The sequence below is a fragment of the Myzus persicae genome, unplaced genomic scaffold (genome assembly GCF_001856785.1).
Source record: "Myzus persicae strain clone G006 unplaced genomic scaffold, MPER_G0061.0, whole genome shotgun sequence".
NCBI classification, from domain to species: Eukaryota; Metazoa; Arthropoda; class Insecta; order Hemiptera; family Aphididae; genus Myzus; species Myzus persicae.
The window spans coordinates 109,560-132,452 of record NW_019104072.1 but is presented as its reverse complement, the minus strand read 5'-3'; the positions used below and the strand labels follow the sequence as shown (position 1 = coordinate 132,452).

The 22,893-nt window shown below is 30.3% G+C and overlaps 2 protein-coding genes across 2 annotated transcripts; both read right to left on the bottom strand.

The window, feature by feature from the left end:
• Positions 1-451: 451 nt before the first annotated feature.
• Positions 452-13,183, bottom strand: LOC111038352 (cuticle protein-like). Its single transcript, XM_022321401.1, has 3 exons — positions 13,056-13,183; positions 11,104-11,774; positions 452-1,167 (listed from the first exon to the last, which is right to left on the bottom strand). Exons 1-3 carry the CDS (start codon positions 13,065-13,067, stop codon positions 525-527), a joined length of 1,326 nt encoding a protein of 441 aa, XP_022177093.1. The 5' UTR covers positions 13,068-13,183; the 3' UTR covers positions 452-524.
• A 7,328-nt stretch (positions 13,184-20,511) lies between these two features.
• On the bottom strand, positions 20,512-21,514 carry LOC111038353 (THAP domain-containing protein 8-like). Its single transcript, XM_022321402.1, has 3 exons — positions 21,444-21,514; positions 21,198-21,358; positions 20,512-20,891 (listed from the first exon to the last, which is right to left on the bottom strand). Exons 1-3 carry the CDS (start codon positions 21,512-21,514, stop codon positions 20,512-20,514), a joined length of 612 nt encoding a protein of 203 aa, XP_022177094.1.
• Between the last annotated feature and the right edge of the window lie 1,379 nt (positions 21,515-22,893).

Below are 22,893 nucleotides of genomic sequence, written 5' to 3'. Positions count from 1 at the left end.
TGTATAAAAAGAAACATGCACTTTAAATATTTTACAATTGCTATTATAACAATATATCAGGAGCTTTGTAATAAATTTTCAAACTCTTAGATCCAACGAATAAAATGTTATTGACATTATAGAAAAAAGAACTAAAAAAATTGGGAACTGAAAATGTCTGTAAACCGCTCAAAACAAGTCTAAATATTTTGAAAATGTTATCGTGTATAGAAAATGCTAATATAAACATTTAGTGAACATTTCAAACATTTATAGTCATTTGTTCTAGAGTTACATCAAAAACCAAATCGATTTTGTATAAAATCGGTTTTGCTTACAGTCCGCGAACATCTAAAAACAAGTGCTTACAATTAATGTAATGTAGTGCTTTACCTCAAACACCAATAACTCAGATTTCAGTCATTGTAACTGTGAGGGTAATACCAATTAAAAATATAAAAATAAATAAAACTTTGTATTGGCAATTCGATATTTTATTTACATAATAATATAATAAATTATTTGTTTCTAGAATTTATTATAAATTAGTATTGTTTGTATGCTGGGGCGGCATAAGATTGTTTGTATGCTGGAGCGGCGTGTCCGTAAGCCGGGGCGGCGGTGGAGTATCCGTAAGCTGGGGCGGGGGTGGAGTATCCGTAAGCTGGAGCTGGTGCGGAGTAAGCTGGTGCGGAGTAAGCTGGTGCAGAGTAAGCCGGTGCAGAGTAAGCTGGGGCGGAGTAAGCTGGCTTGTAGGCTGGGGCAGCTGCTGGGTAAGCCGGGGCCGATGGGTAGGCTGGGGCCGCTGGGTAGGCTGGGGCCTTGTACGCTGGCTTGTAGGCCGGGGCGGAGCTGTAAGACGGTGTGCCTTCTTTCTTCACTTCGGCGACGAAACCGTTGTAGTCGTCAGCGGTGTATTCGACGATTCTCTTGGTGCCATCGGGCTCGACCAGGCTGTAGGATCCCTTGACGTAACCGTTGCCGTCGCTGTATTCGGACTGGCTTTTGATGTCGTATGTGGCATCGTCGTGCACGCTGTATTCGAAGTTGTACGGGGCTGGGGCGTAGGCGGGTTCTGGGGCGTAAGACTTGGGTGCGGAGTAAGCTGGTGCTGGGTATGCAGCGGGTGCTGGGTAGGCGGCGGCCGGTGCTGGGTAAGCAGCTGGTGTCGGGTAGGCTGGGGCGGCGAGTGCGGCGGCGAGCACGCAGGCGAAGACGGCGACGGTCTGCAACAGGAGAACGGCACAAGTTAATATGATACTATTGGGTGTTTGCCACAAGATACATATAATATTATGTAATATGTTATTATTGTTATCTTATCCTATTATAATGCATAGATTCATATTTTTTGTCTTTTTAACTTAACGGACGGTGACCTTAACAATTTATTTGAACCGACAATAGGCTATATTATGTAGTGTATCTACTGCGGTTTAATAGATTTTAATCATTATCCTGTCTGTTATGGGAATATAGTAGGTATTGCGTGATTTCATTAATATTATTAAGGTACCTTAATATTGCAGTTATGTAAAATTGATATGATATAGATTATAGTTATACATTTTAGGGTAGGTACAAGGTTAGACGACGTTCTAATTATTAAGTATGTATAGTAGGTAATGTCTATAACGTTAATTAATTGAATCACTTTCTCGCGGTCGGCCGCTGCCCTGTAATTATAAATCGAGCTGAAGGACCAAATTCTATTATGGTAGTGTGACTACGATTATTATCTTCGGAAAAGACGTATTCGAACTTGGGCATTATTTTTTTAATATTTCGTTATAACTTATATACGGTTCTTCGAGAATAGACGAATCACTATTGCAGTATTACCTATTGGCTGTAATAAAACTTGTATAATATGATATTCCGGTACCTACAGTTTAATTTCAAATAACTATTGTAAAAAATAAGATTGAACTGAATCAAACACGAAAGACAAACGTTATTTATCTACAGTGGCGTTGTGTTTTGTCAAAAATGACCAAGTACGGCCATTAATGACGTGTTAAATCAAAAATCACTTTTACAGGCATGTCGTTTAATGCGTTAGACTTTATTGTGTCAATTTTTATGATGAAGTGTTTAAAGAAACGTACTTAGGTAAATAATTTAAAAAAAATAATAACATACCTACTTATGTTAGTTATAGGTACCTAACTTATTATATAGTTAAGAATAATATAAAAAGCTTTGGAACACTTACTTGGATTGCCATGGTTAATAAATAATTTTTTTTTGGTTGTTGAGTGTGTTTGATTCACTAAACGTTGACTGAGTGTAAAGTTTATCGTCGACGATTGGCTTTATATATACGCTTATCCGAGCGTGTTTACCGCCGGCGGCTGTTGACTGGGTGTTTGGTGGTACGGTGACCATTCACAACAATATAGTATAATGGCATAGCGGGGCGTATTCCCGGTATCGTAACCTTGCATTGGAATTCACAAATCGAACGAACCGTACTTAAAATAAATCTACACTTATTACCTGACCATGGTAAACATGTGTATGGTGATATATTCAATTAAATCCAATCGTCGTAATTCACTATAAACGTCGCCATAATTTAAACGTTAATATTTATTAAAAATATAATTAAAATTAGTGTTGAAATGGTTTAGATGCAGTTAAAGTTCAATAAAATGAACCATGTAACACAAATCATAAAAAGACCCGGTGTACTTACAATCTGAATAAACCTAAAAAAAAAATCAGTTCTAGAATAAAATGTATAAGTAGTCGTATTATAGGAATAGGAGTTATTTTGTGTTACATGTTGTATTAGGTAGGTATATCAAAATGTCAAGTCACTGGGTTTACATTAATAATTATCATACTTTCTGTCTTTCTGATTTACAACAAAATAATCAAAATCGATCCATTGGAAAATTGGTGTGCGTGTACCGTAAATACCTAACAGTGTTTAGTGTTAAGAGTTTTCTACCAGCATTTTAAAATTTTCTTCTAAGTTCTAAAAACAATAATTTCTTAACTAAAAATGTCTGAAATATTAAATGTATACCATCATTTGACCAGAAAATTAATTGTATAGGTACATACCTACATTTTTATTCTTTTTATTGTTTTTTTTTTAACATTTGAATCATTTGCTAATTTTTATCCAGAACTTTATCTGTTATACTTCTAAATTTGAGTACCTATGTTTTTATTGTGCATTTGTCATGATTTTTTGGAATTAACAAAATCTTTGTTTGAAAATCGTATATTCTTATAACTTTATATTATATAATAGATTTACTTTGCTATGATTTTGTCAATAGCAATTTTTTTCAAAATGTATTCGTCTTTTAAAATTAAGTTGCTTGTTAAGTAACTTGATTATTTTGATTATTATTTATTATGGGTTTGTGTTAGTTGAGCCGTTGACGTATTTACGCAACAGCCATTTAGACTGGAAACGGGTTTGTCGGTTAGAATGTATATACATATAGAGGAAACTAGAACATTATTTGGATGTGATTGGAGTTTGACATTGTAAAAATTATATAACGTTGGTTAATGGTTAGTAACAATTGTTATATCTACTAATTTTGTCCACCGCAAGATGTTATAAAAACGTTTTAAAAGTAATTTCAATTAATTTGTAATTCATTTATGGCGAATGATATCATTCAGTCATATTCTCTACCACTGCAGGGGTAGGCACATTTGTACATTCTTAAAAGTGCCTGGAAATTAAAATATTGTGTGTCGACTGCAATAATATTACCTACTCAAAATGTGTTGGGCTCTATTAGAAAAAGACCAAAACAGTTCGAGTGACTCTAATTTTGTTTTTTTAATCGGTAATGATGGTAAAAATGTAAAATGGACATAATTCGGTTTGGATAGCTAACGTTGTCGATGTTATTATTCATTAAGCACTTAATACAATTATTATTATTTGCCAACTCTAATAAAACTAATGACATTCGGAATACATAATGACGGATGTATAATGCATTGCGAAATATTACATAGGTAGGTACTTACTTTTACTCGACTTGATAGCCATAATCGCAAGTGGGTATATTAAATACCTACGCGGCTATTATACCTACATACAGATATCAGTTTCCCCGTCGAAACCAGTTTTGTTTTGAGGTAAGCTGTGTGGAAGCCACTGCAGAAGAGCTTGAAATTAATTTAACAGAAAATTCACCTAAATTATATCTTAAGGAAATTGGGAAATGGTAATTTTCTATATATGGAATATATAAAACAAATATATGATCAAAATATTTTCAATTATTTTGATATATTTTTTTTGTTGGTCTGTTATTACTCTTTTAAAATGCATTATATTCCCAAATGACCATATAAATATATTTTTTATATTGATTCTATTTTCAATTTAAAATTATTAATTATATACTTACCTAATCAAGTATAAAAAAACAAATACATTTTAACCACACTAAAAGTTGTCACTCCTAAGTATGAATAAAGTAGGAAGGGAAATTATAAAATGTTGTGAAAAAACTAATATTTTCAGTATTAATGCTGTGTGGATACACTAATAATTAATAACCGATCTAAATAATTCAACATATGTCAAATTTAACATATTCATTCCAATGATTTCTCTAAACACATAAATAAATAATTTGTTCTTTTTTAAAAGTATATTATATGAAAATGAAACTACAAAATGTCTATACTTTTGCAATAACTTTTGGAGGACTAAGTCCGCTAAGCCCCCCTCCAATTTCCACCAATAAAAGAGATAGATAATCGTGTAAATAAATTTAGTATCTTATTTGTGTAATTTGTAATGATTAAAAAAAAAATAATGATAATAGTCACGTATATAGCTATATATACATGACGTATATAGCTCAATAGTGTAGTTACTACACTGAAGTAAATGACGACCAAAAAATACGAAAGTAAAGTTTATGCAAATTATTAAAGTATACTGTAGTAAATATAAATGTATGAAAAGCATGTTCCATAAAATATTATTAAAAAGAAAACAAAAAACACGAACAAATAGTATAAACAAATATAGAGTCGGTCGAAACTCAAAATGTCCACTACAAATTTAGGAACCTATTTAAAAATAAGGTTCTTGAAAATCACGAAAATCACGAAAAGTATGTTCTTAAAAAACAAATGTGCGTTTATGCACCAAATACTTGTGGTAAAAATGTATGCTCATAAAAATTATGTTTGAAAAATACTTATAATTTTGATTTTAAATAGTTTATCATAAAACAAGTTACAGTAATATGTTTATTATTTATTGATTTATTTATTATTGTATGTCTAATTATTATTCCCCGAAAAATAATATAAAAATGATAGATTAACCTAAAATGTAGAAAAAAAAATTATTTGGTATAAAATAATAATTGAGTAGATAGATTATTAGTATTTCTTTTTTTCCGTTGCCCACTAAAGTGGACACCTTTAATACAATTTTTATTTTTATTTCTTAAAATATTAAAAGACTAAATATATGACCATAACTACCTTTATTAACCTATATACCTATTACCTATATACCTATATTACTATGTGGCTTAGTAAAAATGTCTTAAAATATCCTCCCCCTACAATTATGTTATGGTAAACTGCTTACGACACCAGTTAACTCCATATTATAGACGGTAAATTACTTATGGCGGCCGTTACCGAATTTTTTCTTGTTTAAGAACTTACACATAATATTATCACACTACAAGTAGTCATAGAAGTTTGTGTTACAAACAGCCATATGAATATTTATATTTATTTATACGTCTATGGTTATTGTATACACATGTATGATTTTTATTGCCGTGTGGGTCAGTGCCCAGTGGAGTATTATTTTATAAACAAATCGAATTTTTAATATTGATCATCGCCGCTGACTTACAGACTACAGTAAGTTATACCTTCGAGTAGATATTTCGATATTCGACATTTCACGTCACCGATGTTTTGCTAAAATTTAAGGAGTAAGAAACTAACTATTCGCATTTTGACCAATTGTTTCGTTTATTGACGAAATACGGGTAATACGATATAGTCGATATAGACTTCAAGCAAACTGCCTTCCAAATATTATTTGTAAATGTTGTTTGCGATGTTGCCAAATTCATAGAAAAAAATTAATTGAGTTAATTAAGTTAGGTAACTTAATTGTAAACGTTAAAAACGTTATAGCAATCACCTACTATTATTAAATTGAACCAAGTTGAAAAAGTTGAATTAAGTTTTTTCAGTGCATCCAAATTGCATACCAAAAACATAAATATAAATTGGAATGTCCAAATTGCATGCCGTCTCTTGGAGGGGTCTGTCCGACTAAAATAACTAAATAACTTACATTTCCACTGAAGGAACGGTCTTTTGTTACATTACCACGAAATATATAAATATTGTAGCAGGTGAAACTGTGAATAATAAATATTAGATAACACTTTTGTAGTTTAGGCCGTTTAGGGTAATCAAGTGAATGTATTCTATATTTTTACATGGTACCTATTTCAAATAAATTATTATATTTTAAAATTTGGCGGAGTTTTTTTGTTGACATTTCGCACATACAATATTACAATTATAATAGTTAGGTACAAATATTTTACAATACAATATTAATAAACAATAATAAAATAATAAAGACCATAGTTCATTATAAGAAAATAATTAAGACGATAGTTCATAATAATAAAATATGTCAATATGGCAAATATGGCAAATATATAATAATAATGTTAATACCGGAAACATCTTTTTTTGAATCATAATATAATAATAGTAACAGTAATTTGTAAAACAGTTAATATTAAAGAGGGAATAGTTTAAAATTATTCAGGCCTAAATTAAAATGAAAAATGACTTTACAATATAATAATGATAATAAATTAAAGATTTGGAAAAGCATTGTTGTATTTTAAATTTTAAATTAAGAAAGTACAAATAAAAGTTTAAGTTGTGTACATAAGTGCATGCTATCATAAATAAACATGTGGTTCACAGTGTGCCATCGGACAGACCCCTCCGAGTTGGACTTTTTTTTTGGCATGGGATTAGGATGCAGCCAGTTTTTTAAGTTCTAAGGTTCAACCTTAGTATATTGTTAAAACAGACGATTCTCAAACGACCGAATTTCTGGATTGTGACCCAAGATTTATTCATTATTTTCTTTTGATTTGATTTTTATCTAAAATATGAGCAGCAGCGTTTTAATTATTGACCTATATTTGTTCTATGGACACACCTATGCGAATATAGCTCTGTTCTCGTCCATTGGAAGTGCTATACTATTATTGTAGAAGTGTCATTTCAAAAAGTTTGGGCAACAATTATTATTATTTGTTTGTTAGAATAACTTTCCAATAAGACTTCAAACAGTTATGTAGCCAGTGTAACGTTTAAGTTAGGTACCTATTCTTTTATATATTTTTCTGTAAGACTACAGACATAATATGTGTAATATTTTAGTCTACAGTGAGATCCAATAGATGTTTATACTTGACTTGACTTATGCTCCGTTACGTATAACCTTTGAAAATGATTATAAAAATATATTATCACTGATAACTGATTAGTGTTCTAAAAATAAGGTGGTGACCATATGTGTTTGCTGATAGAATAGTGATCTATAAATTAGTTGGGGCCAGGGGGCATGTTTGTATCCTGCCAGTCACCATTATTTACAACTTCTCTCTTCAGAATTAGCTTAAAATTAAAACTACTTATTATTAGAATTCAAATAGGAATGTTGTTATAACAACAAACTTTCCATGTTTGATTTTTAATTTAGTTCAACAATTTAAATTTTATGAAGTTTTGTTGTAAGACTCAATTATATTCACAGTATCTACGTTAATTTTTTATGAACTGGGATTTATAATAAGAGTTAACATTATATTATATAATATATTGTAATCTTCTTGTGTGCACAATAAAATTCAATTAAATATAACTCATCAAAATTATAGGTTTAAATATTAGTGATAGAAAATTGTTCTGCTACATTTATCTCTATTTCAAAAGTGACAATACGAAATTACTCAAATTTAAGATAAGCAATGTGATCATTTTTGCTACTTTTAAAATAACATGAATGAAATATCAAATACCTAAAAAACCTATCAAATGAACAGTGAAAAACTGTATTTCAACAAAGAAATCATAAACTCGATAAGTCATTGTTAAAAAGTTCATGTACAAAGTATACTAGTAGTATTAAGTAGTATCAACATTGGAAAAATTATTTATGATTCTAAGTGTTCAATGAAACATTTTATTTTACATTGCTAAGTTATTTTGGTATACATTAAATATTAATAGAATCCTTCTTGAACATTCTAGATTCCAGGACATTTCCACATACTTGTTATTTTCACCAAAACTCGTTTCACTAGAAAAAAATCAATTTTGGTTTATGATGTAACTCTTAAAAAAATGACTGTAGATAAATGACATTTTTACTGAATGATTATATTTGCATTTGCCATTTTCTATAAACCAGAACATTTCAAAAATATTTTGATTCATATTAAGTCATTTATAGCCATATAAAATGTTCGATTATTAGTTTTTTTTTTTAAATTAATGTCAATAAAAAAGTTTTTACTCAGTCCAAAAACTTTAAAATATAATACAAGGTTTCTCATAAGTTATCGTAAATGTAAATCAAAAAAAATTTTATCGTTATAAATAATAATTTTTTATGAGCTTCTGAAGTTCAAATTTTGACAAGAAATTTTAAAAATCACGAAAATTTACAAATTATTTTAAGTTAGAAATTCATGAAAATGTTTCTATTTATACCTAAGTTTCGACAATTTAATATAAAATTTCCCTTAAGTTTTCCTACAGTTAACAAAAAAAAAGTTCACTGAAATTTAAATTAATTTTTTACGAGCGTTTGAAGTTAGACATTGTATAGTTTACAAAATCTCTTAAAACGATTTTCTTATTCTATTGTTTTTCAAAAACTATTAACTGTGGTTGTTCAAAATTTTCAAGAACTGTTTATTTTATTATTTTCTATACAAGATAAAATTAAAAAATATTTTAACTTGTTTAGAGCCATTTATATACAGTTTCAATTTTCATTTCTTTTAGGTTTTTTCTTCTATAAATGTCAATAAAATTTTATTTGTTGGGTCAAAAAGTTTGAAAATTTGATACAAAGCTCCTGATATATTGTTACAATAGCAGTTGAAAAATATTAAAAGTGCATATTATATATTCAATATTAATACTATTGAGTATTATATAGTATAGTAAAATAAATTACTGTTATCACAATAATATTATTAATATGTACGGTTGAGGATTTGTAGCATTTGCATATTTGTTTTGCACGATCACAAAAATAGCAGAGTAAGAAACAAATACGCTTCATGCTCAAAGAAGGCTAGTTTTTAAATTTTATTTTACATATAAATGCATATTCTGAGTTTTATTTGGTTTTAGTGCATATTTCTTCGATTCTATACGTTAAGATGCATATTTTCAATAATTTATCTTGTTATCAATATTTTATTTAATTTAAATATTTAATATAAAATTAAAATAATGTTGAATTTTAAATTATTTTAAATTTTGATCATATTAATATGGTTGTTGACTGTTCCCACACGCATGTTTTTCCTAGAGACACGTCTCGAGGATTGCCGATTAGATTTATTTTCTGGTTATTAATTTTATTTATGAACAGATATTGTTCACTGCATAAGATATTATAAATACAGTTCACAGAGACGTCCGTCGCAGACATCAAAATCAGCTAAATAAAATATATTCATACAAATAATCTTATTTTTTAATGCATATTTTAAATACATATTTTGCACATTTTAGTGCATATTTGGTGATTTTTTAGAGCTGGAAATTCTGCCCTATTAATATACCTACTTAAAATATTATATGCTGACAGACCGTCTTTGCTCAGAATTTAACACATCAATTTATTACAGTCTACTAAACTAGACTTCTAATGTACAGCAGAGCGACATCTGCTTACCCGTTTTTTTGTTATGACTATACCTATGACTGTATAGTGTATACGAACCGTATATGAATCTTACGGTTATCCATAGCTTATGGACTTGGTACACTTAGTCAGTCTTTTAAATACGATTTATTGTTTAACTAGGTGTTCATCGACGACTAAGTGGTGCGTATGCTGTGATAATTGGTAATTAATATTAATATACTGTTCACCTTGGTGAAATATTTACAATATGTATGTCAATGTCACTTCAATAATATTTATTAAGCAAATAATTTTCAAATGATGTGAGATGACCGTTGATTTTTTAATGTTGTCTATAATCATCGTGAATAATTGCCTATTTGACTGAAAAATAGAACACGTGAACATTGGTAGGTATTTACTCATTACTTTGTGAAACAATATATATTTTTAATATTAAATATGGCACTCCTATATCTGATATACTTAAATGGCTACCTGTACTCATATTATATTAAATAATAAGTAATAATTTATCAAACCACAGTTCAAGGCTATAGAGTGTAGACTCGAAACTCGTGGTGAGTCAAAGGCGAACAAATAACCTCTAAGTACGTATAATGTATGATACCTATACACTCAATTAATGCAATCAATGGCTGCTGTAGAGTTGTTTTATTTCAAGAAAAATGACGCATTTTCTTTTGCGTATTCCTATCACATCTACAAGAGGTGTACGGTTTTTCGTTTAAGGGGCGATGCATTTCATCTTGGATTTAACTCTTTTCATTCATTGATACCTGCAGACCTATTCAATCTGCTTATCGCTGTATGAACACCCACGTTAATCTGTTAATTAATACATGGAACCTATAGATAAAAAAAAAATAAACGTTTCTCATCTTGCAATATATACTAACCATAAAAACGCCATGTCAGCGATCAGTAGGTAAACAACTGCAGTTCTGTACATTTAATTTTGGTTTCACCTGGGTCCAAATATAGGTATATTTGATCGGACCCTTGATTGAAAAGTATATAAGACAGTGCGGTATAATCAGGACGATTAGGTAAAATGTTTCAAATAAAAAAAAGTTTTTTAAGAAATTTTGGTAGTTGACAATTCGATATTTTATTTACATAATAATATAATAAATTATTTGTTTCTAGAATTTATTATAAATTAGTATTGTTTGTATGCTGGGGCGGCATAAGATTGTTTGTATGCTGGAGCGGCGTGTCCGTAAGCCGGGGCGGCGGTGGAGTATCCGTAAGCTGGGGCGGGGGTGGAGTATCCGTAAGCTGGAGCTGGTGCGGAGTAAGCTGGTGCGGAGTAAGCTGGTGCAGAGTAGGCTGGTGCGGAGTAAGCCGGGGCGGAGTAAGCTGGCTTGTAGGCTGGGGCAGCTGCTGGGTAAGCCGGGGCCGATGGGTAGGCTGGGGCCGCTGGGTAGGCTGGGGCCTTGTACGCTGGCTTGTAGGCCGGGGCGGAGCTGTAAGACGGTGTGCCTTCTTTCTTCACTTCGGCGACGAAACCGTTGTAGTCGTCAGCGGTGTATTCGACGATTCTCTTGGTGCCATCGGGCTCGACCAGGCTGTAGGATCCCTTGACGTAACCGTTGCCGTCGCTGTATTCGGACTGGCTTTTGATGTCGTATGTGGCATCGTCGTGCACGCTGTATTCGAAGTTGTACGGGGCTGGGGCGTAGGCGGGTTCTGGGGCGTAAGACTTGGGTGCGGAGTAAGCTGGTGCTGGGTATGCAGCGGGTGCTGGGTAGGCGGCGGCCGGTGCTGGGTAAGCAGCTGGTGTCGGGTAGGCTGGGGCGGCGAGTGCGGCGGCGAGCACGCAGGCGAAGACGGCGACGGTCTGAAATGCGAAATTGAACAATATAATAATTATGTTTTTATATAAATAATACTATTATATAGCTAGTACTAGCGATGAAACAAATTATTCTGTTTGTAGACAATTTTATTTTTTTTGGCTTTTGAGCCAATTCGGTTATTAGGTTATTAATAAAATGATAAAATACATATTAATATTCATTTTACGTTTCCTTAAAAAATTTTTTTTAACTTTGTAGTTTTATAAGCCTTGTGCTTAGTACACGCTTATTATTTTAGGACATGTATATTATTATGTATACCAGCGATTAATATTATATAATTTATATTATGTGGAACAGTCTGGAGGGTGGTATCAGCAAGGTACATTGCAGTACATTATATCGAAACATCAGAATTATACTGCACTATACTCTGTGGTCAATCGAGATTTTCTTGTATTGGTCTAGTGGTCCACTCTGTATAGTTGGTGTCTTTGCGGTACGATTAAACCAATTGCAGATGCGAAACACTAAGTATTATTTGAATTTATATAGATCCTATTACTCCCCAACTAATCAATAATTAGACAAATATTATATAATATTATATATTTTCTTGGAGCCTGCACGTGCCGCCGACGGGATGGTAATTGTTATAAGTGCAGCCGAATGTCCGGTTTGGCCGACGTGACTATAATCGAAATAGGCTATTTATGTAGCTGTCATTCTGCAAGGTTTAAGATGATAAACGATTTATATATTAAATTTGTACGCCTGTAATCCGCCCGTTTACGTTGAAATCTCAGAATTACAAGACGGATTTTTAGAAACCATCTTTATAAATTTGTTATCAATAAAACCGTGTTTAAAGGTGGACGATAGGATGATAGAATATATTATTGTTATCGATAGAATTTCCATCCAACCAATACATCAATATGATTGATATTAATTAAAATATGGTTTAAGACCGTTGAAATTTGAAACAATTTTATTTGAATACAATTAATTTAAATAATATAATTTAATGACCTAAGCTATAAAAAACAAGGTGAGAAAACTGTTACACAACTTTATGTGAGCATTTCTAAACCTGAGATCTATCTGCTACGACACTTATAGATATTAAGTAAATATAATTTATCTAACATCTTGTAAAATATTCCTATTGACCTACTTATTGTTATATACTGAAAAAGAAATTTGATTTTAGTGCGAGTCTTAGAATCACTAGATACCAGAGAATTTGTTTTACGTTCTAGACTGCAGGATGACGAAACAAAAAACATAATTTAAAAAATAACAACATGTGGTGTACTCACTTGGAATGCCATGGCGAATAAATAAGATTTTTTTGGGTCGTTGAGCGCGTTGAAGTCACTGAACGTTTTGACTGAATGTAAAGTTCTAACGGCTGGCAGTCGGGCTTATATACCTACTCGTATACCAGCATTGCGCCTGACTCGGTCTTCGCCGGCTACCGTCGAGGGCTGTTGGATAGGTGGGGCCAAGTACGTTTCGATCGCCATAATATTATACCAGGATTGCGCTATCCCGGCGTCTGAGGCGTGTGCCTCCAGGGCGAAATCTTATCGAAATAATATAATTTTATCGAACAACCAAAATCAGGTTATTGCACACAGCTGTTACGCACATTGTTGTGTGTGTGTTATTATTGCTTGTTCGCGAAATTGAACGTAAAATTCGCGTATGTAGAACTGGTCCTGTTGGCCAACAATTGAGCTGGCGTTATTGTTACATCAACGTGCGTTACCTATCTCTACACTAACGTTTGGCGTAAAAGATTGGTTGTACCTACATGTTTATCGTATACGAAGTGTAAGTATAGAGATTAAAATGAAAAATTAGGTAATTAAGGACTTATGAGGAACATTTATAAGATTGTTAAATATTATAAGTTATAAATTTTAATCATAAATACATTTTCAATATTGTTGATTTTGATGAATTTTTTTACGATATTCTGTACTTTAAAAACCAAAAATATCATAATGCATAAATCAATAAATGGCTAAAAAAAAGTATACAATTAATAAACTTCAAATGTCTACAAATAGTCCAAAAAGAGAGAAAATAATTTGACAATTTTATCATATTTAAAAAATATTATTATAAATAATTGGTGAAAAATTGAATTCTGAACCTACTGTTATTAATTTTTTAATAAATACAAAACAACAAAAACAATTTTGATGAAAACTAGCTATGGTTGAAACTTCTATTTTCTCTAATTATTATAAATATTCCTGAGAATTTTTTACTTTCCACACACCAAAGAACCAACTAGGAAAAATGTTCTTCCTAGAACAACCCTCAAAATGGAAAATTGAAGAATGTTTATTGGTTCTAAAGCCTAAAGATGCCCCTCAAACATCAACAAAGAAGGTGTTAAGTATTGGTAACCGTTTTACTGTACAAAATGTGTCAACTTTCGAGTGTACGTCAGAATTGATTAATCACTTTAGTGTATGTGTTAAATTTGAAATCAATGATAATTATCATTGCATACCAGTTTGAATACGGGAAAATAATTCTGATCGAAAACGGTCTTATCAACTTACATTAATAAATATATTTTATGATATATTTATATAACTTTTAAAGTACTTACTTAATTTATTTTACTATCAGTGATACAGAAGGTTGAATTAATTTTTACATAACATAACATTACATTTTAAAATTCATGTATATAATATTTTATAAGTTAAAAGTTTTCGATACCCACAAATAATATTTTTAAATTACAACAAAATACCGAATAGAATCGTTATTCTTTCTAAATTTCGTCCAAATTTCAACTTAAAATATCCATAAAAAAAACTTGGCAGATATATTTTTAGTTTTTGGTCACAATATGAAGTATGAACTACTCATGATGAAATTTGCAATACGTATTCAATCCTTAGCTATAATAATTAACATTTTATACATTTTTAACTATAAAATAATTTGAACATTTTCGTGATTTTTATGAATTTTATCAAAATTTGTACTTCAAATGCTTATAAGAAAAATATGTGCTATGTATTTTTTAATAGCTATAATATCAAGTTATGAGAAACCTTTTCCATATTCAAGCTTGTTATCCAACTTTTTGATCGAAAATGTATAGAAAGAAAAATTTAAAATTTGAAACATCTGTATATAACTCAAGAAGGGCAAAAATATTTAGAAAATTAAAACACAAGTAAGAAAGTACAATAGATTAATATAAACATTTGGTGAAAAGTTCAAGTTTCTACAGACAATATTCGTTTTTGAATGAAGAAACTCCTTTCCACGTCTACTGTTGTAATTGATGCAAATTGAAAATTAGCAAAATCGGAATTGTTGAGGTCGTCTGGAAAGTTTTGGTTCGACACTTTTTCACCATTCAAAATTTTTGAAATTTTTGTCAATGTTTTAAAACCCGTATTTTAAACGGATTTTAATTTTTTTTATATCTTGTCCCACTCTATTTTCTGCTTGTTTAATTTAATTTTCTACATCTTATACAATTTTTATCGAATGGTGAAGAATGTTTCTAACTGAGTTATAGAATCACTCTATGTTCCAAAATCACAGTAAATGGATATCAAGTCACTTTTCAAATCACAATCGTCCAGGTCTTGTGCTTTCTTAATTGACTAAAAGCTGCATCGCTCAAAAACAGAACAATATTGTCGTATTTAATCCCTTGAGGTCACAAAAGATGAAGTGCTTTATCCAATAATTTAGCAACTCCGGTATGATTAGCTTTTTCCAGTGCTTCTGTGTGAAGTAAAAATATTTTTCCTGGGCATTTCTAACGTACCAATAATTACATTAGCGAAGTACCGGCCTTCCACATAAGTGGTTTCGTCGATAGAAATCCACAGTTTTTGATTTTCACTTTTTTATATTGTTCATTGTTTTTTCTTATCATTGGGCAACATACGATTTTCTCAATGCCGATTCGACGGGAATACTCTTGCTTGTATATTTTTCCAAAAAGTCACGAAAACAGTCAATTGATAATTTTCTCAGTGGAATATTAGCTGATAAAAGGTCTTGACACAAATCATAATTAAATGTAAATTTTTTGGATGGTAGTGTTAGTAAACTTTGATTTTTTGATTTTTCAGATTCCCTAGGTCCCTAGAAGATGGAAGCGAATTTGACTGTACATACAAAATGTATATATCCAGCAGTTGAAAAAATATCACTTCCGAATTCTGACACAAACTCACGTAAACAAGCACTAGTCGAAGTTTTATTTTTCGGAATTCTTTAGACAGGACAACAACGCGCTACACGAGATAGTCGAATACTAAATTATATTATACAAGATAATCATTTTATTGTTTACAATAATATATGACTATAAATATAAATATACTATAAACTTTAAATATACCTTATTTCAAACATTCCGAGTTAAACAGCTCGACCACGGCCAGTCATTTTAGTGTACCTAGTTATTTTCGTAACACTGGCAAGAATAAGCTATATTTAAAAGTTAAAGTAAGATTTTATTTTTATGAAATTTTCACATATAATGAAAAATAAATTAAGCATTAAATATATGTATGAGAAAACTTCGCTACGTTTCAGAAAAAGGACGTATTTATTGAAAAAAAAAAATTTTAAATGTAGGAACGTGATAAAATGATATCTATGAGAAATAAACCCACAAAAGGCAAAAAAAATGCAAAATAAAATTTTCAGATTATTTTACTAGACTATCTTAATCGGATTTTTAGCTTGATAGATTAATGCCTACATCAACTAAAAAAAAAAATGCAAAATATTTCAACTTCCGAGCCCTAGTAGTAATTAATGAGTTATAATTTTCTACCAGAATTTTTTCTACTGCCTAAGCAATATCGCGAACACAATATGGACAAAATAAACACACTTACACACACATCGTTGTATACAATCGCTCCCCTCAGAATCTAAAATTGGCAGGTAGGTAAAATATATATTATTGCAGATCCATATTATGCATTCATCTCTCCAGTCAGAATCTATCAGCCGCCGCCTCGGTCACCTCTATTCTATTAAAATATATTTCACCCAGTCGTGGTCGGTTATTAAGTTTTTTTTACAATATTCTATTAATAGTGAGGCATATACTTGAGTATTATATAATGGATACTATCATTTCAAAAACCAACAATCAACCTACACGTAAAAATATGTAATATCAAAAGTTGAAAAGTGAAAGACAAAGTTTAGACATTTGAATTTTTAATATTTAAGAATCGTATACTTTATACATTATGAAAACAACTGCAGGTTAGTCAATATGTTTAGTGAACGGCATGGAAACTTATAATAAAGTGCTATAAGCCTATACACTGCGTATTTCCTTTTATCAAAATGATAAAAATAATTTTTCTGGTATCGTAATAATAAAATTAATAATAAATAAATATTTTTCTCACAATTTACAAGATATTCCAAAATATGCCAAATGGGTTAAATATTCCCTAACCCATGAAATATTCTCAAATATGCCAAAAAAACTTTGTTCTGCGAACTCAGACTTGAACAAATTGTCCGTATTTTTTGTTCTCACAAGATTGCATAAACCCAGTAACGATATGTAAAAACATAAAAATCCGCTACTTAATTATTGCGTAATACTTTTTACAGAGCTTAGTAGATTCTAAGTTGCTACAGAGTGCACCTATTACAGTATTACCCACAGATATATACTAATACTAGATAGCCGTCTTCGAATACACCACAACAAAATAAGCTGAAACGCGACGCCATATGCAAAGAAGACAACTCGATAAACAAACGTTATCAATATTAGACTATTATCAATTATATAATACATATTAATATTATAGATTTATTATTTTATTATATTGTATGTAGGTATATTATTGTTATTATTATTTAAAAATGAGAACTTAGTACTTACCTATATTTTGTTATTTCTCAGTTCTCTGTTTTATAACTCAATAATATGTTTTATATTATTAAATAGAGCCATTAATTAAGACAACCTATGTAGTATGTACGTATATTAATATACATAAATTTGGTATTTAACTAAATCGTAATATTTTATGAATTATGAAACAAGGAAACATCGTAAAAAATACTAAGATATAAATTGCAGGTACTACATTATTATAATTACCTATATTATTAACAAAAATTACAATTAGTAATGCAAATATAAGTAGGTAGATACGTACAACATTATTATTATTAAAAAACAAAATTGTACAGTTAGCAAATAAACGTAGAGTAGGTTGTAGGTAGTAGTATGCATGACTATTGATTATAAAAAAGAATAGTTTTCGTTAATTTTTGACGTTTACTCACAGGGTTTAACAAGTCTGATGAAAACTGTTTACCTTAGGAATGTAAACGAACACTTAAAAATTTTTTAACAAGCAAAGTTATTAAAACTAATTTATGTGGTCTTTCTAAAATACCAACATTTTCACAACTTAAATCTTTAAATATAGAACGGTCCAAAACAAATTTATTAACAACATGACTAATAATTTTTTTGTCTAAATTTTTAATATTGATACTTGAAAGATAATTTGTATGATATAAGAAACTAATTTCTGATTCTTTAATTATTCTATATACACAATTAGATGTTATAACCAAACCACCTTGATTTTTTAGGAGAACAAACTGTTTGTGTCTGAGTGGTAAACTATAATTATGTTCATTTCTATTTTCTATAAGTGATGTTATGCATGAATTGCAATCTATAATTTTACAAACTTTTTTAACAATGTACCCTGTAATATAATATAAAATATTTTCTTTTGCCTCAATCAATGCTTTGTTTGAGCTATTTAGTAATGTCATTCTATTTACAAAGTCTTCATCAATTTTATCTTCTATTTCATCAAAATCATTTAAGTTTTTATTTTTTCTATTCCATTTAAACTCAAACAAATCTCCAAACACGTCATTATCAAAAGTATTACAATTTCCATTTGTTTTGCAAGTAATAGCATTTTTCATTAATATTTGTTTCAGTGCCGTTTTGAACTGTAATGTATTTGGGTTATTGTTTGAACCAAATTTCTGTCTAAATCTTGAGAAGAGTATTTCAATATGATCTTGGGAAAACTTATATGACAAAATATATTTAAAATGAGGTGTTTCATGAAATAAAAGCTTCGCGATTGACAAAATGGATTTTGTAGCGATTGCAAAACCAATAACAAAAGATTTCTTATTTGTTGTGTGTACAAATTGCAAATTCTTGGATTGGTTTTGAATTTTTAAACTAAATAGATATTGTATAATGGGAACTACAACCGATTCCAAAAAATCAACATTTGAGGGAAATATTGGAGATTTAAATCCTTTTCCAAATGGATTCCTGGTGTTCAAAAAATCAAATATCCGGTTAATGTTTCTACAGAAAGTAACTGTTGCATCTACATTATGAAAATTTTCCATGTGCATATTTTTCAAAAAAGTCAATGCATCAGCTGTCGATGCACTTAACGTTTGTGCTGCAAGCTTCACTTTCATTTTATTATTCTGCCACTTAACATGGACCTGGCTCAATTTATTAGCTAATTTAAGTGATAATTTATTTTGAACTTCAAACAACTGATCAATGTAACTCCATTTAATAGCTCCTTCATTAGAAATCAATATTTTGTTATTACCTAGAGTATTCCGAGCAAGTTTAACCATATGACATGGATCCGGTATGAAAAATACTTTTTCCGTTGTAATAGGATGGTCAAACCAACACTTCAATTCATCATAATTATCTATATTGTCGAATAAGCAGCTCAATATTTTCATACTTGAAAAATTTGTAAAAGCCCCATCACACGTCACACCCCAAACTTTTAGTCCAGCATTATGTGAGATGGTCAGTGCTGAGTTAATGAGTTCAGCTTGAGTAGAAGCACTGATTTTATTTTGAAAAACATATCCAACAGGAACTTTCCACTTACCATTTAAACTAACTAACATGAATACTAAAACTTCAGTGGCAGGCGTATTTGTTCCTTCTAAATCCAATTCATTACCATAATCACTAAATCCAACATATTTACCATTTTTTTTATTCCATACTATTTGCTTTTTAATTGCCATTGCATCTAGGATCAAATTACAATGTTTATCTGCTGGGGATAATGTTTTCAAAGCATCAAAAACTTCAGTAAGAAAGCCTGGTTCTGCATTAACAGAAGATGTCCAATTCCGTATAGCCGATATATTAGGCAAACTAAGAATGGATCTATTTAAAATGAAATAAGCAAAAAAATTTGTTCAAGAAAATAGCAACAGTAATATGATTAAATTATGCACAATAAATTAAATAAATAAGCAAACAAGCAATTTACCGGCAGTAAGCATAAGCTTTAGGTGAGTAATAGTGTAACGTTAGAGCAAACTGCTTTATTTCAGTGGAGTAGCGACGACCTTTGGCTGCTCGTGCTGCATTTTTAATTTGGTTTTTAAAAATATCGCTGGAAATGCCTTCAAACATACCAAGTAGCATATCCTCTGAATCATCATTCAACATTCCTGGTTTTGTCATAGTGTACGTAATTAAATAAATAAGTACACATATGTGAGAAATTCTATTACTTAGAAAGTTGGTTATACTACCAAAATGCATTAAAAAATTAGGAAAATAATAATTAGTGGTTAAAATAGTTGGTTTCTATTTAAGAAAAAAAAGTGGTAGTGCGCATGAGCAAGTCTAATTATATTTAAAAAAGCAGAAATTAAAATGCAGGGCTTTACATCAGGATTATGAGTGTTCTCAATTAGCGTTTACAAACTGTATACTATACCTTTGTTTTTTAAATCATCTAAGAGTCCTTTCATGTTTCTTATTGTAGCTTCTCGTCTCCTTAATTTTTGTTTCAACAGTCTTATTTGTTTTTTGTACTTAGTTGGAGTACTAGTTTTAACTCTTGGTGACATAGGGAAACTAATTTCTGGACGCATTTTTTTTGAAGGAGTAATAAGTACAGGGGAACTTGTTGCTTTTGGAATCTTAGTTTCTGTCCATGACCAAACCCAGGACTTGTCTTTACTATCATCATCACTTGATGATAGGAAAGGTCGTTTTGCTGTAGGTGATTGAATAGTTATTGGCGTCGTATTTAATACATCTGACTGATGTACTGGAGATTTACTGGATATTGAAGCTGTTGATAATATACAATTTTTTACTTTCTTGATTTTTAATCAAGTAAGTATGGTAATTTAAATGAAATAATTTTGTGGGGCTGTTCACACTGACATTTTTCTGGATTCAAATTGTTATACCGAGTGTGATATCAGTTACCTAATAAATTTCTAAAAATTAAAAATCAAGAAAGTTTACATGCCGATCCCTAACTTGGCAAGCGTTTTTAAAATAACTACATATGCATAACATAATATGTTATTAAATGTTGATAATTATTTACTTGATGCTACAGGTCTATCAGGAAAAATTTATGGAACTGTACTGGGTTTAAGTTTTAACTTATAACTGCCTCCTGGACTATCAACAAAATCTGTTTTTAAAAAATGGATGTTACATATTCGGCTAGACTTCTTAGGTATAAATCCATGACGATTTATAGCCAACAGCCATTTTTCCAAACGAATTCCATCATTGATTGGAAACCTAAAGTTATAATATTTAAAATTGTATTTAGGGAACTACTCTTGTTTCAAAACATAAAAAATGTTTGATTTTACGATGTACATACGTAAAAAAGTGGATATCGCTACCAGTACTTCCTCGAGATTTACAATTTGGAACAACGCAACAAGTAGGCATTTTAAAGTTAGGTAAAATAAAATATAATTTAATTTACCAACGACAATTATTTAATTTGAACAAAATGTGTCTGGTTGTCGTTGAATAAAGTGATAAATATTAGTGTATGTACCTATCTGATAACGTTTGTTTATCGAGTAATATTCTTTGCATATGGCGGCGTGTTTCACTGATAACGAGAAGACGGCTATCTAGTATTAGTATATATCTGTGGTATTACCTAAACCTGGAGCCCGGGAAGATTTAATGATTTGAGCAACGAGTCAAATGAGCAATTGTCAAATCACCACTACCGTTTACCTTCTACTCGCTGACACTATTTTTTCTTCCTCGACCAGTCATCGTGTTTTTTTAAGTACCAACATTGTGGCCTACCCTCGCAGTTAAAGTGTTCTAAGGTAACACGACAAGGTTCCTTTTTTTCAAATCGCGACCTACAGCAGCAAATGGCACACATATTTTTATATTGGTGGCACTATAATACATACAAATAAATATAATATAATTATAGGCACTATTATTCAACCACGCTGTTATACATTTATAATAACCGTACTGGCACATTGATACTAACAGATATTTTCAGTATCCATTGTGAAAAATGAATACTTAAAAAAAATTATACAATAGCACCGTATTAATACTGCTGATGTGACATATTTATTATTATTTTTATTTTTATTTGTAATTGATGGTTATAATTGTAAAATTTATTTTTTCTTGACTATGAATTTTGACTCTATAGGTCCCTGCCGTGTTACAGTTTAACCTTACTGTAACTCGAGCAAATATTTTTTTATTAACTCGCTCACCTTTTACTATACGATATTATTATAAGTTGGTACGTGGACTAGAATGTAATGCCCTAAAGAAAAAAAGAAAAAAAGTTTTATTATAGATGAGAAGACATAATATCTTATTCACAACATACTTACATATGCAATATAAATACAAACATGCAAATTAAACGCAATTTAAAAGAAAACATTATTTCATCATATCCACGTATGTCGTATAAGCAATGTTTGTCATAATATAGTCGTACACCACTATTCAAAAATACTCTTAACATTTACTTAATTAAAAAACTATATCGAAATCCAGTCCTAGTCATAATACTACGAGTTATAATACTATAATTGAACGTTTATAAACGCTCAAGGATACTATTTCGTTAAACGAACGAATAGTTCGAACTGTGGAATCAACGAGACCACTGCAACGTAAATAAAATGCAGACCCGATGCGTAGGTAGGCATAATAAATAAATAAATATATATATATAGGTAATATAAGCGTATTTCAATTTTTTACATATTTTTTTTTATTGGTTTTTTATTTGAATTATATGGATTAAAATATTTTACAATATATTTTTA